We start from the raw sequence: 20,241 nt of genomic DNA, 5'->3' as shown, positions 1-20,241 counted from the left end.
CGTGAAAAATTTGTATTGGCTCTCGTTTTGAAGATATTCATATACCTCATTTTCTATGTTTCACTGTGTAAATTTCTCCAGTAGGACTGCAGCAACATCCGGAATAATGATGTAACATTGCATAATACCATCATGCTCACATCATCCACAGTTGATTGCATCATTTTCTGATGCAATGCAATACTAATGCCATGCGGCTGCTGAAGTAAGTTGACGTCAGCAGTGTACTATACATGTGTAGGCCTATTATACTAATGCCAGGCGGCTGCTGAAGCTGACGTAAGCAGTGTACTATATAAAGCCCAATCAGATAGGTTCAGCATTTAAAATATTTTAGACGTTGTGCGAGACAGTTCAAGCTACTGTTACATAAAACTTATTATTTTATCCATTTACGTACAATAAAGAACAGTAATGCCTTGAAAGTGTGTTAATACCGCGGACAATTTTTGCTATATTTGTGGGGAAGTGACATTTGCCAACCAGAAGAAAAGTATCAATTCTCAAGTGAAGAAGGCATATCATCTTTACTTCGGATGCAAGGTTGGTGACCAAGACAAGCCTTGGGCTCCGCATATATGCTGTGCTACATGTACAACACAGCTTTCACAGTGGTTGAATTGCAAAAGGTCATCAATGCCGTTTGCAGTCCCAATGGTGTGGAGAGAGCCAAGCAACCACCTAAATGACTGTTACTTCTGCTTGGTTCCTCCTCTTTCCGGCGGAATAACGAAGCGAAAGAAGTCGAGAATAGTCTACCCAAACATTCCGTCTGCATTGAGACCAGTTCCACATGGTGAGGGACTTCCTATTCCAGAACCTCCAGCAGAATATTCTCTTGATTCATCTGACGAAGACAAAGGTGAGTCGACCTGTTCTTCTCCTGGTCCATCAGCATGCAGTGATCCAGATTTTCACTGTGGTGCATCATCAACCCCACACAGAATAACACAGGAAGAACTAAATGACCTGATTCGTGATTTGGACTTATCAAAGAACAAGGCAGAATTGCTAGGATCAAGACTCCAACAATGGAATCTTCTAGAAGAAGATGTCACAATTACTGCATATCGAAAGCGCCACCAGCAATTGGAGCCTTTCTTCAGAAAGGAAAGTAATCTGATATTCTGTTCCGATATTGAGGGCCTCATGAACGCTTTAAAAATCACTCATGACCCACAAGAATGGAGACTATTTGTGGACTCTTCGAAACTGAGTCTCAAGGCTGTGCTTTTGCACAATGGAAACATTCTTCCATCTATTCCAGTAGCGTATGCTGTCCACATGAAAGAGACATACGATAACTTAAGGCAGCTACTGAATTCCATTGAGTATAACAAGTACAGCTGGCACCTCTGTGGTGATTTGAAGGTAGTTGCCCTTTCAATGGGACTGCAGCAAGGATATACAAAATACATGTGTTTCTTATGCGAGTGGGATAGCCGAGCAAGGGAAATGCACTACATGAGGAAGGAATGGACTCACAGGCAGAATGTAGCCATTGGAGAGAAGAATATCCAACACCCAGCTCTGGTTGAGGCTCAGAAAATCTTGCTACCACCCCTTCACATCAAACTAGGTTTGATGAAGAACTTCGTGAAAGCCATTGACCGGACTTTGCCAGCATTCCGATACCTGCATGAAAAATTCCCTCGACTCAGCGAAGCAAAGATTAAAGAGGGAGTTTTTGTGGGTCCTCAGATTCGAGAGCTTTTCAAAGATGACCGGTTCAACAACTTGCTGGAAGGTGACGCGAAACAAGCATGGAATGCTTTTCGCCTAGTTTCTACAAACTTCCTCGGAAATGTTAGGGCAGAAAACTATAAGGAACTAGTAGAAGACATGTTGATGAAGTATAAGAAACTTGGCTGCAATATGTCTCTAAAGATTCACTTCCTTCATTCCCATTTGGATTTCTTTCCTAGCAACTGTGGTATTGTTAGTGATGAACACGGCGAACGTTTTCATCAAGATATCGCAACAATGGAACAAAGATACCAGGGAAAATGGTCCACTACAATGCTGGCTGACTACTGCTGGACACTCCTCAGAGATGCTCCCGAACAGCTGTACAAGAGACAGGCGAAGAAATCTAAGATGTAGTCAATGACTTGATTTTTTATAGGTAGGCTATTACAGTTGACCTTTTACTATTGGAATGCATTTCGTTATGTAAACATTAATGTCTTGCAGATTACAAAAAAACTAGAGCCAATTTTGCAATTTGACTGTCATATTCGTGTTCAGCACATAAAAATTGATAAGAATTGACTAATTTTATTTCAGTAACATGACTTTTGTAAAAATTTGTTGTCCAGTGTTATCCACACTTTAATTTTGTGTCCCAATATGTCAGCAGAATTAAATGTTTATTTTTCACAATGTTTTGGCAGGAAAATGTTATCACATTTGTAATTCTAGGTTTATTTTGGCATTACCCCCAGTTAATTGAAATTTGTAATGGGTCTTTTACATGGATGAAGTATGCCTAATAAATAGCATTATTATACCTTTATTTGTAACCTTACATTAATATGCAGGCGTATATATTCATGTAGATGTTTCCCAAAATTCTATCTCCAGTATTTAAAAAAACAAGAATATGTGCATGTCAGTTGCTGATTTGACATTAAAACTAGGTAAACTACAAATTGTTGTTAGAACTTTATAGTATTACCTGCAGCCATACAGGTCTATAAGAACAAACATGTTTTGTTTATACATATGTATAATGAGAATCAGTGATCACAGATCTCAAAATCATGCATCTTTGTAAGAAAAACTTAAACCTTCCCACTCATTCCATGATACTTTTAAGTCTAGAACATTCTATGATGTAAATATCTCAATTCCTACTGCATCATCACTCTGCTAGTAAAATAACATTTTATTTAGTTATGTTAAGCAACATTGCTTCGGGACACTGCTACAGTACACATATGAAATTAGTACTAAAACATTTTGGACCTGAGTATTTGACAAGTGAAAGGTGATTTTACATAAAGGAAGCAAACCATATATTCTTGCTTAGAAGTTGGGTTCTACAGCAAATTGCATAGACCTGCCACAACATCATTCACTGGCAGATGTGGGTCTTTTCTGCTTGTTGGGAGTAATCAGTAAAGCTAAACAAGAGAGACCTTGATTTGCGAGCACATTCTGTCAGGATCAGGGTCTATGTTATGCACAGTAGGACCCAACTTAGCTAGCAAGTATATTAATATTATTCACCAGATGATGAGTCCAACAGCAAACTGTTGCAAAATGCACTGGCAGATATGGGTCTTTGCACTTTTTTAGGAGTAATCAGTAGAACAAACAATATAGACCCTGATCTGCAGGCACATTATGTTATGGCAGATCAGGATCTTTGTTGTTTGCAGTTTGACTCATGGTACCACATGGTGTACATATTATGTCCTATTCACAATACTCTTGTGATAAACATGGTCACTGTTGATGTGCATTCAATTGTATTGATTTTTGATAATACTATCTGATATCCCTTATTTGCTCAGTTTCATTGTGTATAATGATTGTTTCATTTTTCACTAGGTATCTTTCATAATAATGAAAATGTTTTCCCATGGTATGCTTATCAAAATTCGCTACATCGTAACATTTGATTCAATTGTATAAAGCCTTTCTGAGGCCCAAGAGATGACTGGCTTATAGTAAGTTTTCTATTTAAAGGTTTCCAGTAATCAAAGTATGGGAATGTTTTAGGATGTTAACATCTAAATTAATACAATTTATTAAATGACCTGGAACAGAGACAAGTATTACAACTGATTTGGTTTTGACAAAAGTTACAAAACATAAGATCAATGTAGGTAAAGGAATTTTGCGTTATTCATGTTAGATTTTCAGTGCCATAATTAAAATGATTATCATGCTAGAGGTTTAACTCCTTTCTTGTCCTTGTTCTTTATGATGACATTTATATAATAATTACCAGGCGCAATGCAATCAACATTACCATATATATTTGCCTATAAGATGAGTCCAACTGCAAACTGCACAGACCAAGATCTGCCATTGCATATTACACCAGCAGATCTGGGTCTGTGCAGTTTGTTAGGAGTAATTAGTAGAACACAACATAGGCCCTGATCTGCAGGCACATTATGCAATTGCAGAACAGGATCTTTGTTGTTTGCAGTTACATCTATCTAGTAAGCCAAGGTCCTCTTTTTAAGATTAATACCAGCTTCACTTTACGACAAATGCATATATATAGACAACAGATAATAAAGAAGTTTACATTTATTCTTTTCTAAATTTTCAAGTTTATCAAATTGTATAGACTGTTCAAAGGATAACCTTTGGTTAGAAGTATGTGGTAGCATGGGTGTGTCACATCTTAAATGGTGTTAATTGAAAATCAAGTTATTAACTTTCCCAGCCATAACTGTAGTGTACTAATGAAAATGAATTTTATCAAACATCTAACAAATAAGGAAATTATTCACTGATAAAGAATACAGGAGAGCCTGTATATTGCATGTCAAGTGTTTTGTAGATAACATGAAGTATGTCCTTCTGAGAGAAACTTTTTGACCCGGATCTTTAATGTTCGACTTTCATCTAGGCAGGTGGACATGATGACATAAATGTCTCATATTTTATGTCACTGGCCTATAGGGCTGTCAAAAATCACGAAAAACCAACCCGGGTACCCGTTGACAGCCCTACTGGCCTACCCATTAAATTAAACACTGACTAGACAATAATTTTGTGATGAACTCATTCACATCTAATAAAGTAATATATGACCGAAATTAAATGACACTTTTATATTTTCAAAGTTTCAAAATGTGCATGAAAATGAAATGAATGTATTTAAAGATTACAGTATATTAATATGTTTGTTGTTTTGATTGTTGTTATTACTGTACCATTAATGTTATTATCAACATTGTTATTATCATTAATGTTATCATCATCAGTGTTATTTGCATCATTGTTATTATCATCAGTGTTATTTTCATTGAGGTAGAACATGGCTTTTTGCATAAGCAACAGAATTTTGATTCCTATTCAAATTGTATTTTATCAATGTGACCATAAGTACGGAGTATTATAGATAGCCATGCATACATATTTCATTTTTGGGATCAAAGAAAGTATATATTACAGTCAGAAATGTATAACAGCATGATTCATCATTTACTCCATGCAAATTATTGCATAAGTTGCTGTAAATTCCATTAGAACTGAGAGACATTATTGATGACCATAAATCATAGCAGACACAATTTTGCTGATTTGCAAGAAATATTTTGACACTAGCATCAATAGGAGGAGCAGATAACAGACATTTGATGTCTGTTATTGTCATTTCTGTGCCAGTTTGCCTAATTTGGTTTTCTAGAAAATGGCAAATTTCGGTTCCAGTGCCAGTGGGCCTAATTTGGTTCACTGATGATGAACTGGCACCTTGTACACTACACAGGTTAATTTTAGGCAACTTAAGCATAAAATTGTCATTAGTGCCATACTGAAAAAAATGTATTTGTGAAGGACATTTGCATGCACAAAGTAATAGCTGTTAAGACTCGGTATGTAGTAGATACATGGCCAGTTTTCAGCCGTTTTGCAGAAACATGTACGCTGAATTTTACACAATAGTCCTATATTTTATAGTTGATATACTAATGAGTTAAAGGAACATAGTGAAAACCTATGTAGCTAGTATTGTCACACAGACTTGGCAGAGCATAGTCAAGAAACACTTGATGTCTTTAGAACTAGGGTTGCAATACAGACTAAGTACTTCAACACGGTCAGCAGTAGGTTATGGATAGGTTCTTTCATAACCCTGAATCAGAAAGTTTAACATGCACAAATGTTTAGTATATAGTGTGGACATTGCATAGTGGCATAGTGAGGTTATTTATGAGGGGTACAAAAGACATATCATAAAATTGTATGGCATCAATAAGTGTGCCATCTGTGTAAATTGTGTCAAAAAAATGTGCACTGACATGAGTATGTCTAGCTATGCCCATTACTTGTGCTGACATGTACTATGTGATGCAACAAAAAAGATTTGTTATCAGAATCAAGTGAAATACAAAACTTTGGTAACTGATTAGTGTGCCATCATATTTGATCACCATATATCTTGAAATTAAATCTCTTTCAGTGAGATATTTACTTCATTGTCATAATAATACTTGTATAATCTTGTAGAATCTCAGAAGCATGAAATGGACCTAACAAATCAGCTTTGGGGTTCCATAGTTCAAGTTGATAAGGTTTAATATAATTAGAAATACTCTGAGAATTGTTTGCAATAATTTTAAGTGATTAAATATGTTTGAGCTAACAACGTTCAGCTGTATATTATTAGAATCAATTTTCTAAACCCTGTATATAGTTAGGTTTAAAAATTGTGTAATAATTACATATTTGTACTTTAATATATGTATGTTATTTATTACAATGAATTCTTCACCTATTTGAAAGTCAAGAGAGCACCACCTATAGGGCAGATAACTGGTTAAAATACCCCATTGTATGGCCCATCCCTTATTAGTATCATTGGTCATCTGTTAAACACGTTATAATGAAATATGTTCTTAGGTTTATGTTGGAATGATTCAAAAGCAAACAAGCAAATTTCTTTCAAATTAAGATATGCCAAGTTCACTATCTTAGATGTTTTCTAAGACTTGAAATGAGCTCAAATATTAACAAAATTTTAAGTTAGTAACCAGATACTTTTGCAAAAAATTGAGATGTGATAAATACATATAAATATATCTTACCCAGAAATGTTATCAATGCAGAAAAACTCATAACCTAATGTACATGTAACATTGACTTCAAGAGGCTATAATGTTTTGTTTTTGTTAGTTTTAACAGATGGCAAAGACAATGGATAGACACTGGAACACCATAATGGACAATGTTCAGATATAATGATACTTAGATGCATTTTGACATAATGGAACTTATGGAGATATATTCTTGTAGACTTTAGATAGTATTCAGGTTTGTTACTCTGTCAAAAGTGTATGAGGCACTTGTTGGACTTTGATCTATAAGTAGGATATATAGAGTTTTATAATGATTTGTTTACTCCAATGAGACAGGGATCTGACTGCAAGGTAGCAATATTTTTGTTATAAAAGGGCGTGTAAATGTTTACCCAGCTCACACTTGTATGTGTTACTCAGCCAAATAGTAAATTATATTATGATAAAAAGTCAGTAAATTAGGTAAACAAGACTTTTATTGTACCATTACATATAAGATTATTGGTCATTTGGGGTCCAGAGAGAGAGAGAGAGAGAGAGAGATATGTGCCAGCAATGCACTTACACAGGGAGCCATTTTCAGATGGGTGCCAAATCAGAGAAAGGGGTGCAAAGGTCTGAAGAAGGAGCTAGAATGAAACAAAACTTTTTGTTCTTTCTTCATATGAAAGTTTTATTATGCCAGCTTTACATGTTTCAAAAGTTTGAATAAAGATGGGAGGGGGAGGGGCAAATGTATGTTTTGTACAGGGTGCTGTATTTCCTTGTACTGGTATTGTATATGACTAAAGGTTTTGCAAAATAAATGGAATAACTGACTTTATGATTTATATGTATGCTATCATTACAACAGTCTTCACTATAAACATCATTTATTGCTAATTCAGTATCCTCACTGTGCTTGCAAAATTTCTATGCATGTGAACATTGTGATTTACAATAGCTGAGATTACATTAAGACTTACCATTCAATTTCCCAAAAATCACTAGCTCCACTTTTGGCTCGATTGAGTGGATTCTCATTAAACATGAAAATATAATTTATTAGGTGCTCCTGCTTTATAACACTTTGTGTAGAAGTAATAAAAATTGTCTGGTTTATAAGTTAGATAATCTTATACTAAGGTATTGTCATAAATCTAATGTATAAATACAAACAGAATAAAACAAAAGGTATTTGAGATTGAGAAACTGACATTATAATTGCTTCTTATAGACAAGTGAAATAAATTAAGTAGCATAATTAGGGACAAGTGAAAAATATTGTTTCCTGTAACAGGCTTAAAAAAGATTAGCCAGTAGGTAGTATTTGTTAATACAAATGTGAAATATATGAATCTGTGTATTCTTTATTAGTTCTAAGTGTCAGACTGAAAACACTATGAAGTATTTCTGGTCAATATTAAATACAGAGATAAAATGAGGAACAGACCAGATGTAATAATTTCTGCAATAACATTCATTTAAAAATGTCCCAAAAAATTGGTAGATTTTAGAGTAGTCTGTTTTCAGGATAAACAGAATTTATTTTACTTGGCCTTTGACAAAAATAAGTAATTAATGGAATCCATGACATTGTGCTTGTTATATGCTTGATGGTAGTAACATGAGGTGCTTTAACGTGAGAAACCACAGTACACTTATGCTTTGTGCATACCACAGTACACTTATATCTTTTAAATATCACATTACAAATATGCCTTATAAATACCACAGTACTACTATGTCTTATAAATACCACATTACAATTATGCCTTATAAATACCACAGTACTATTATGCTTTGTAAATACCACATTATTAGTATGCCTTCATAAATACCACAGTACTAGTATGCCTTATAAATACCACAGTACACTTATGCCTTATAAATACCACAGTACTAGTATGCCTTATAAATACCACAGTACACTTATGCCTTATAAATACCACAGTACTAGTATGCCTTATAAATACCACATTACTAGTATGCCTTGTAAATATCACAGTACACTTATGCCTTATAATATGCCTTGTAAATACCACATTACACTTATACCTTATAAATACCAGAGTACAATTATGCCTTGTAAATACCACAGTACTCCTATGCCATTTAAATACCTTAGTACCATTGTGCTTTATAAATACCACAGTATGCTTACCAGTATGTCTTTTAAATACCACAGTACAATTATACCTTGCAAATACCACAGTACAGTTATGTGTATTAGATATATTTATTTTGTATTGTAAGTAAAGTTTGTCAGTGCATTAATCTTTCAACAATCAGATTAAGATTATTTTGAATATGAATAGTTACTGAATATACTCACATATAAATCTAATCCAGCTGTAAACTGCAGAGACCCAGATATATACTCACATACAAATCTAATCCAGCTGTAAACTGCAGAGACCCAGATATATACTCACATACAAGTATAATCCAGCTGTAAACTGCAGAGACCCAGATATATACTCACATACAAGTCTAATCCAGGCGTAAGCTACACAGACCCATATATATACTCACATACAAGTCTAATCCAGGTGTAAACTACACAGACCCAGATATATACTCACATACAAGTCTAATCCAGGTGTAAACTACACAGACCTAGATATATACTCACATACAAGTCTAATCCAGGTGTAAACTACACAGACCCAGATATATACTCACATACAAGTCTAATCCAGCTGTAAACTACACAGACCCAGATATATACTCACATACAAGTCTAATCCAGCTGTAAACTACACAGACCCAGATATACACACACAGACAAGTCTAATCCAGCTGTAAACTACACAGACCCAGATATATACACACATACAAGTCTAATCCAGCTGTAAACTACACAGACCCAGATATATACTCACATACAAGTCTAATCCAGGTGTAAACTACACAGACCCAGATATATACTCACATACAAGTCTAATCCAGCTGTAAACTACACAGACCCAGATATATACTCACATACAAGTCTAATCCAGGTGTAAACTACACAGACCCAGATATATACTCACATACAAGTCTAATCCAGCTGTAAACTACACAGACCCAGATATATACTCACATACAAGTCTAATCCAGCTGTAAACTACACAGACCCAGATATACACACACATACAAGTCTAATCCAGCTGTAAACTACACAGACCCAGATATACACACACATACAAGTCTAATCCAGCTGTAAACTACACAGACCCAGATATATACTCACATACAAATCTAATCCAGCTGTAAAATACACAGACCCAGATATATACTCACATACAAGTCTAATCCAGCATAATTCACTGGCAGATCTGTGTCTATGCTGTCCTTTAGGGAAATGAGAACAAACAAGGAGACCCTGATTTTGAGGCAAATTATGCCATGACAGGTCATGGTCTATGTTGCTTGCCTTTGAACTTGACTTATAAGCATGTATGTATGACATCTTTGTATATACTGTACTACATTTCTTGTAACCAGTTACTGAACTGTAGAAATCAGATAGCTTTACACCAGGTTTTATAAAACACATTTGGACATAAGTGAGAAAGTTCATGGCTGAAAGGTCACTATAAACATATACAGTGAAGGTCAGTATACGGTAGGCATATACAATAAAGGTCAACATAGATATATACATTAGAGGCAAATGGGACCTGTTACTGTAATATTAATGCTTAATTATCTTAGTTTTAAATGGTATGCAAAAAAATTAGAAGAAGTTAACAAGTTACATGCTTGTTAATAAAATAATGTACATTCCTAATACATATCAGTAGTTGCATTGAGATAATTGATTTGATTGAATATTGGTCTTATTTTTGACATTGATCAAGATTCAGTTTATTTGTTCTGCTAGAAACTTGATCAATAGACCTTGTTCTGGCCTGACATCGCGTGGACAAATTATTCAATCAAGAAACAACCATTGGGTGATAAACAGAAACTGTTGATCAATGTCATAAAATTGCCAACACTACTAAGCTTTTCTGTAACAATGACTAAATATTTTAAAATTGACAGAAATAAGTATGGAGATAAGAGCATCATCCACTATGTGTATTTTTATTACATTTTCTACTTGTGCCATGTTGTAGAGGTTCTAGGAGGTTTTCCAACCAATTATAATTCATATTGTTTTATTTTCTCTTCTTTGAATGTTGTGCAGGATCTTTTTGGACCACTATCTGGAACATTGTTGACTTCCACCATTTACACATCATGCATAACCAATCTATAAACCTTGTTGTTAAATGCTTGTTGATGTCATATATACTTCACCCTTTGATCCATATTGTCGGGGGGCCCAGAGTGGCCGAGTGGTCTAAAATGCTCTCCGTCCCGGATCACTGCCATCTCACCTCAGTCTGTGTGGGTTTGAGTATCGGTCTCGGCCAATGTGGTTATGTGAGAAAGCTTGCTGGTAGCTTCTCGTGGGTCAGTGGTTGTTTTCCCGGGTTCTTCCTCCACCATTAATACTGACCGCCATGTATAGCCTATCTTGCACTGAAAAATGATGTTAAACCCTATAACAACAACAACAACCATATTGACTATGTAGTATTCAGAGAGAATAGGGTTAAGTAAAGTTGCATATACTGGTGTAGTTGAGTATATCTAAAAATAAATGTGACTCAGTAGTCACAAAATTTTCTGAACAGAAAAATTCAACTCACACTCAAGAATTCAAAATCATAGGAGCAATACTTTCAAACGCCTTGGCTACTATGGAATTTTGCAGCTTAGTAATATCTTGGTATTTACTGGCTTGTATTGTGTCGACGTGTAATCCACAGCTTTGGATTAAAAGAGCTAAGATAGTGAGACTGAAGTATTGATTACAGAAGAGCATCTGCATGTTAACCAGTTTCATTACGTATTTTTGTGCTGAAATAAATACAAAAAAAGTTCAAGATGGCAGTTTTGATCACAGGAGTCAGTGTAATACTGAGTCCTTAATACTTGAATCAGTGTAATGCAGGCTCACAACATTAGATTCAGTGTAATACAAGGTTTTTAACACTTGAATCAGTGTAATGCAGGTTCTCAACACTAGATTCAGTGTAGTACAAGGTTTTTAATACTTGAATCAGTGTAATGCAGGCTCACACCACTAGATTCAGTGTAATGCAGGCTCACAACACTAGATTCAGTGTAATACAATGTTTTTGACACTTGAATCAGTCTAATACAGGCTCCCAAACCTGAATCAGTATTAATAATCTCAACACTGGAATCACTGTAATACAGGGTCTCAACACTAGAATCAGTGTAATGTGACCTCACAACTATAGAATCAACTTGAATCAGTGTAATACAGGCTCACAAAACTAGAATCAGTATTAATAGTCTCAACACTGGAATCACTGTAATACAGGGTTTCAGCACTAGAATCAGTGTAATGTGACCTCACAACTATAGAATCAGTGTAATATAGGCTCTTAACACTACAGGCTTGCAACACTAGAATCAGTGTAATACAGGCTGTCAACATTAGAGTTAGTGTAATACACGGCCTCAAATCTAGATCGAGTTTAATATGGACTGGCAACATTAGAATCAGTGATTTGCAGCCACAACCTGATTTTCTTAAATACTTTGCCTCATGGGTGATGGGAAATATAGCGATTGCAGTATCTTTCTTTCTTTTCTATGACCTTTCAAGATATTAGTACACTGATTCAGTTCGTTATATATTTCCTTAATTTTTTATGTAGGAAATCCATGGCAGTAGTTCTGTGTTTAAATAGACAAGGAAGATGGTACTCCTGTTAGTCTCTAATCTAAACACGATATATGAAGACTAAACAGTCCCCACATCAATGGAATCTGCTTTACATGTGATGCTGGCAAAATAAAAATAATTAATTGTTTAGTTAAGGAGTAAATGAAGTAGTTTTTGTGTCCAATCCTACAGTCTGTGACTGTTAATATGAGAACACTCCATATGACCTCTCCTTTATAGTTAGTTAATTCTGTCTATTGCATATTATAAAGTCAAGGTCAGCATAGATTATGTTGCATTTTTCTAAAATTATATGCATTTGAATGAAATCACTGAAAATTTAGTGCAAGACACCTTCATGGAGCCAGCCTATTTTCTTTGTTTAGATTTTAATACTGTTTTCTGTTTAATGAGTAGGATTCTTTATCTCCAGGAAAATGCTGATATAAATATTAATGATTAATTAGGGACTACATACGATGTGAAAACAGTTAATTGTCTCAGTTAGTGTAGTGATACGCAGGAAAATGCCACCAGTAGCTTTAATTTCATCATTACTTTTTTTTCAGTGGTACGTATGTATATAATATGTTTTCTTTAAGTTGATTTACACAAAAACTCCACTTCTTTATATCTTGTTTGCTTTTATTGATATTTTCTTCATTTTGTTTGTTACTGTTATTTATAATGTATCAGTCTAGTTTGAAATGGGACTCTTTATTCAGATGTTGTTTGTTTTGGTTATCAAAGATTATTTGCTTTGTTGAAAAATGTGTGATTGACCCAGAAGATAAATATTAAATGTCAAGATAATTGAGCAAAATGTTACTGGTAAATGTGTGTGTCTGTGTCTGTGTGAATTTACAGAAATATTCTTAATGTCAGAAACATACAAAATCAGAGAATAGTAAGAAGGTAATATTTGAATTTTTAGTTGATATATCAGTAGAATACAATATTTCCATATCTTGCAATTTTAAAAAATATATTAATAATTATTTACACATAATACTTAAAAAGTGCATTTCATTTTAATAATTTTCATTTTATTATTATTATTATTATTATTATTATTATTATTATTTGTATTTATTTGTTAAAAAATTTTTGTTGGTAATTCACAATTGCACAGTTTCTTTTATGAGTTCTAAAGAACGGTAAAGCTAAGATTAAGATTGTTAAAGAAATAGCACAAATTGCATGTCAGCATATGCTTGAATTGTGGGCTATATTTTTCAGCTTGAGGCACTTGGTACACAGTATGAAGAACAGCTTGAAAAACTGCGACAAGATCTGGAACTTGCGCGGCAAAGAACTGGGGAGAAGAGGCAGTCAGACCTGATGCCATGGGACAAACAAGTTAGTTTTCAGGCATGATAATTTCTTCTTATAGATCCAGGACTAGGTAGCATTAGGCATCACAGCTTTTCTTGAAGTTAACATTGGATGCAATGGACTAGGTCTAGAAAACTGTTTGTGTTCTTACCATGTATACTCAATTATAAATGAGACTCAATGCAAGCTGTACAGATTCAGGTCTGCCATTGCATAATGTGTCTGCAGGTTTGTGTCTATACAGTTAGGATTAATCAGTAAATTGAACGAAATAGACCATTATTGGTCATTGCATTTTATGCTGGCAGATCTCGGTCTATATTGCATGCATTTGGACTTGACTTAAAAGTTACATGTATGGTAGCCTTGCAAATCTGCTAAAACTGGAATAAAATATTTGAGTGCCAAAAAACACACCCCATTTCCAAAAAGGGTTAATTTTAACATTAAGCTGTAAAAATAATGCCATGCTGAAGATGTGATTTAAAATATTTTACCCTAATTCTAAAGATAAATGCATAAGTAATCCATATTGCCAAATGTTTCTGTTCCCATTAATACAGACAGGAACCCACAGTATGCTTATTTTTTTTGTTATGTAGGTGAGCCAAGATCTTCGCCAGAGCCTACCCTCAGAACAACAGAGGAAACTGGACAACCTCCTGACAGACCTTGACGAGTTTTATGAAGACCGTATCAAGAACCTGCAACAAAAACATGTTGTAAGCACCGAAGCCTATTGATGCTTTTTGCAATTAGGTTTTTATGATTAACCTTATTTGTTGTAAGAATTCATGATTACCAGCTGCAGAAAAGATTCTGGGTACACATTGACCATCATTTATTATTACTGGGATCCTTAGGACTTGATATGATCAGTGGTCAACTACTTGAAAAAATACTGTAGAATATTCTTTATTTTTAAATCATAAAATTTAGGCAGCTTTACTGATTTTTCCCAATATTGTTTTTATGGAGTATGAATCAAAAATATGATTGCAAATAAGGCAGAAAATTTAGTAGTCATTTGCAATTTGCCAAAATTATTTGTTGCTGACTGTTACATGTTTAGGATCGAATAAACAGTAACACAGAAAAGTGAAAACAACAAATTTTTAAAAATTTAACAAATAATTTATTTCCCTGGAAAAATTCTGTAAAAATAAAAATAATATGAACTTATGGTTTTATAGAATCAAATCCAAAAATAATCCAAGGATCATCCACAAATTAAATGGCAAAAGTCCAAGTAATAAATGTTCTAATAATTTCTAGTTCGAATCCTGATAGAAACTCCAAGATGGATGACAATGACATATGCTGTAGTCAATACTGTGCTTATTTACAGTTCCTTGTAGAAATACAAAAAATGACACTCCGGTGTTGGAAATCGAAATTAAATTTGTAAGCAATGTCTTTCCAAAATTTCTGTGTAAGCACTTCTCAAAATATTTCCAGAGAAAAAAAGATTTATTCCTTTTGAAATCCAACTGATCTGAAGAAAATTATAACTCAAAATCTGGCTACAACAAAATAACTTGACATCATGTAAAAAGCCAAAAACTGAGAAATCTGTCTCTACGCATCTATATTAAAACTAACAAATGCACAGTAATGGAAAAACTGGAATTGCAAAATCGAGGGTGGTGGTGTCACGTGATCGTGTTTATGTCACGTACACTAAAAATGACCCTGATGAAAACCAATAATTTTAAAATAAAATAGAACTTGTTTGTGAAGGTTGCTACAAATTCTGAAACAAGGTCGGGATTTAGATCAACACCTGGTGTTTGCAAAAGAATGATTCAGGTCAACTGATTATCAGGAAAAATATCATCTCCAGTGAATAAATTTAGATTATAATAGCATATAATAGAATAAAAAAATTTGAAACTGACAAACAATTAAATTAAAATAAATATGAATTAAATCAGATATATGTAACACTGACAGAGTGGAAAAGTCTAGTCATACCAAAATAATGTGATATACAAAATACTAAAATACTAATGTTTATATATATAATTTCATTTGCTGCTATTAGTAAAAAAAATTTGACCTACAGGAAGAGCTGGGAACACAGGTCAAGGCTATGCGGATCACTCTTGAACAAATCTACCAAAGTCGGGAGAATCTTACAATGTCTGAACTGGAAGCAAGACACCAGATTACACTGGCAGAACTGGAAGAAACTCTCACAAAGAAGCATAAGGAAGAATTAAATCAGCTAGAAGCTGATTGGTCTAATCGTATGGAGGATTTGAAACAGGACTATGATCGGGAATTAAGGGACTCCTTACTTGAGGACTCTTTAGGTAAGTTTTTACTTATTGAGCAATGTTCAGAAGTTTAGTCAGCTCTGTCTAATTAATAAGTAATTGTCTTGCAGATTTATAATATGAATAAGTATTCTCATTTTCAATAGTAAAACTTTGGATTTTATTTTAGATTTGTTTGCAGTGCAAATGGTTTTTGTAAATTAATGAGAATTTGACAGTTTGTTCACTTGTACATTGGCTGTTGGCTGTTTTATAAGCATCTTTGTGTGACTGTATGTTATTAGCATGTGTGCATGTTCATAATTTCATTAGAAACAAATTAATGCAGCTGAATTGAGCAAAAACAGTTTTTAGAGCCAAGAGAAAAGCATAACTATAATTGCTGCAGTTATTCTTTATGGCTATAATAATAATTATGATAATAATAATAATAATAATAATGATAATGATAATAATAGTAATAATAATAAAGATTATGACGACAATGATAATAATGATTTTTTGCCACAAAAATTAATGTGTAAAATGTTTTTGCTCTTCTTTTTATTTTCATCATCATCATTATTATTATTATTATTATTATTATTATTATTATTATTATCATCATCATCGTTATTATTAGTATTGTTATTGTTATTATTATTATTATTATTATTATTATTATTATTGTTATTATTATTATTATTTGTTGTTGTTGTTGTTTTTGCTACTGTTGTCATCCCAGTCGTTTTTTCCGTGCAGTCCTGATTAGTACATGTACTTTGCTGTCAACAGAGTTGTGTCCCCTAGTTGCTCTCCATTATGAAGATTTCGTTCAAGTTCCAATCTTGAAGACGTTTGTGTATCATTGTGACCAGAATTTATTTAAAAATCAAGCCGGAACGAGAGATTGACAGTGCACTTTTTTGGTAAAAGAAGTGTCATCTTTCCGGCTGAGATCATATTTTGTAAATATTTTGGATTGTTCATACAGTACATTAGAGACGCGTGTAACAAACCGCCAAAATCAAAATCGTTTGTATACAATACAGTACTTCATTATAGTAAGTCACACGGGTCATGTCTGCGCATTTACTGATATAAATGTTAAATTTAATAATGTTTTAAAACTTAATCGTAAGATAGTTCAAACAAAGTTTATTCAATCTTGAGTGTTTAGTGATCTGCATAATAATTTCAGACGAAAAATAAATTATTTTTCGCTATGGTGGCGCTCACCAAATAATATGTACTTCTGCGAGAGTGACGTATGTAAGGTGAAGTAGTTTACATTTAAAACATGCACAGTGGAGAGAATGTTTGCATACCTCTATGCTACATTAATTTAATGTGGATGATATTTCTTTTGGATATTGTACTTTTGGAAATTTTACATGATTTAAGCACACTGCTAACTAAAATGACTGCTCCCTTGTGTTAAAATATCAGTCTGAATTAGTCTAAAGTACACTATACATAGCAGCTATTAAAATAGGGAAAATGAATTTTGCCAGACTAGACAATACCAGCTTCTGAAAGTGCAATGAATGAATTACCAAATATATAAAATGTAAAAAACGTTATCGGCTCTTTTTTATACAATTTACCTCTGAAGTTCAGGAAGTGAAAATGACCAAGTAGAGCTAGCACTTTTTTGAAAGGTGCACATTTGAAGTAAGGCCAAGCTGTATACTCTATAACCCATAGTACACCCATCAATCATACATCAAAATAAAGGGAATTAAAGGTTCTTTGCATTATACCTAAGATATACAAGGTCTTTTTTAAATAGCCAGTATAACCAGTGAGGAAAGCCGGGAACATTCTTTTTCTTTAAAATCCTAACCCTATGCAAAATGCGAAACTGTATAGCGCCACCTATGGACTTTGACAATGGTAGTTCGGCATTGAAATGGGTGAAGAGAGTATTACATTGGATTCGACTGTTACTAGTGCTGAGAAATCAATTACAATCACGTGAACAAGAATTTGCTTGCATTTTCATAAAAATAGTATAGTTGTTTAAATATTAATGGGATAGAGCAGTAACATTGTAAGTACGTTTCATTTTTAGCTTGTACATGTGACATTTCTTCAAAAATATAAGTTAGCATAGTGTAAGATTTAACTAAAATAATCTGAATTTTTACAACACCATTTCTACTGTCCTTTTAAGTGTATGAAGGAAGAATTTTGGATCACTAAACTAGGCATTATGCACCAATTGAAATATAAGACATGACATACCATTCATAAAATATATACAAAATTACATAATTACTGCCATTTTATTGAACTTGTGTGCGGTTTTTGTGTTTTTTCTGTCAATGTTTTGCCAGGTTTTGTTTATAAATGATAACATTGTCGTTTTCTGTTTATGTTTGTTGTACAACTTAACGGCAGGTGCTTATCCTTATTACATCATAGCACACAAGAGAAACTGGTTTAAATGGGATCACCCCGCTTGGGTGACTACATCAAATATATTGATGTATGTTATCAATGAATTTGCCGTTAAGCAATTCTTGAGGAATTTTTATAATACTCATCAATGGAATTTTTATGGATAAGAAGGGAAATAAGTTAAAGGTATGTGTAATCAAATTCTTTAAAATGACACCTATAGATGCATAAAGTTTCGCAGAGTGCGTACATGACCTATGTGAGTTCTACTATATACAGTATTTATCAGATACCTTAAGTGGAATGGTCCATAGATTCTGTATTGTTTTATTGACTTTCATTAAATTCACAGTAATGTTTCTTTTTTTCCATATATTTCTTAATCAGAAATAAATGACGATTATCATTGAAGTGCAAGGAAAGTTGCTTGATCCATTCATGACAGAATGCTGGGACTCCTGTGAATTTATACAGTTTGAGAATAACATTTTCATAACAAGTCTGCTACAGTATCGGTTGACATGAACCCACAAAATTCAAGGAGAATTCTCTTGTTTGAATGCATCTCCCAAATATGAATTCTCATAATGTTTAAACTAGGATTAAGAATTTTCATAATCATTAAGAACACTAGTACTCTGTTGGAAAAGTTTATTTACAGGTTCCTGAATTTCTTGTAATAGTTTATATTTTTCATGGTAAATGTTTGAATGAAAATGCCACTTTTATGCTTGTTGCAAACACAACTTACATGCTTCTTTTTGGTTCAGTGATTCAAACTGTTGAGGTTTCTTTACCCTATGGTAAGTGGTTGCTATAATTACATATCAGCATCAGCTGCTGCTTCTGTTGTTGCTGCAGCTAGAATATAATCGGAGGTCTAGGTCAAGGGCAAGTAATTCTTTGCTGCCAGCTTACTACATCACCACAGCTCTAATTGCCCTGTAGTCTTTCAGCTTTCTGAAGTTTCTGCCAGACCATGCTTTAAAACAAATCTTCAAAATGAGATTGCTCAAATGAATGAGAATAAAATAACACATATTATACATTTCCATTATTTTCAAAAAGAAAATTTGCTCCAAATTTTAGGATTTTTGGTTCGGGTGATGTGGATTAAAGATATTTCACAAATCTGTAGACAGTTTATTCAACAGTTGCAGTAGCCTATATTTGGAACAATTAATATACGAAACAATGAAATAATCACTCCTCAGGACAAATCATTTTCTTCTCACATCATTATGCAATCCTGCCCATGCATTCATGCATATTGGTTCATTATTTAAGATGCTTATGGTTTAAGGCTTAACTATTGATCGATCTTTATTGGGATATGGGGATGATGAAGTAATATGTTAGACAAATGAGCTTAAACTGATTTACTATCCATTTATAATTTGCTTAGTCCATCCTGTTGGTTGATTCTATACTTAATACAACAGTTGCTGCTAGGCAGAGTATAGCATTAGAGTCTTTGTAACTTCTTCATGTACAGTATGTGATTGAATCTTTATAGCTTTTTCTATCTGTCTCCATGTTGCAATTTATTTCTTGTGTTTTCATTTTTTCCCTTTCAACCTTTGACATAAGTGTTCTGCAAGTTGTAAAGTATGTAAAGCTTGTGCTGTTATCCCTCTTTTAATTCTCATATTAGTGATTTCCCTTGAAAAGTGTATGGGGGAAGGGTTGTAGTTCAAAGAGGCAAGGTGCTCATTGTATGACTCTAACTGAATCTCTGTATTTTTATCAAATCAAACCCCATGTGCAG

At 33.6% G+C, this 20,241-nt stretch overlaps 1 protein-coding gene across 10 annotated transcripts in view; it reads left to right on the top strand.

The window, feature by feature from the left end:
• LOC149775988 (uncharacterized) overlaps positions 1-20,241 on the top strand; it is a 336,196-nt gene that overhangs the window by 91,488 nt on the left and 224,467 nt on the right. For 9 of the 10 annotated variants that reach the window (XM_089941197.1, XM_089941196.1, XM_089941191.1 and 6 more), the window contains 4 exons: positions 13,717-13,836; positions 14,415-14,534; positions 15,878-16,127; positions 19,244-19,276. In XM_089941197.1, coding sequence (XP_089797323.1) covers positions 13,717-13,836; positions 14,415-14,534; positions 15,878-16,127; positions 19,244-19,276 — 523 coding nt within the window. The remainder of the gene's footprint in view (positions 1-13,716; positions 13,837-14,414; positions 14,535-15,877; positions 16,128-19,243; positions 19,277-20,241) is intronic. The other variant, XM_089941195.1, reaches the window with a different exon arrangement.

The sequence above is a fragment of the Sinohyriopsis cumingii genome, chromosome 18 (assembly GCF_028554795.1).
Source record: "Sinohyriopsis cumingii isolate HCF-2022 chromosome 18, ASM2855479v2, whole genome shotgun sequence".
Classification (NCBI taxonomy): Eukaryota; Metazoa; Mollusca; class Bivalvia; order Unionida; family Unionidae; genus Sinohyriopsis; species Sinohyriopsis cumingii.
This window is presented reverse-complemented; position numbering and strand designations above follow the sequence as displayed.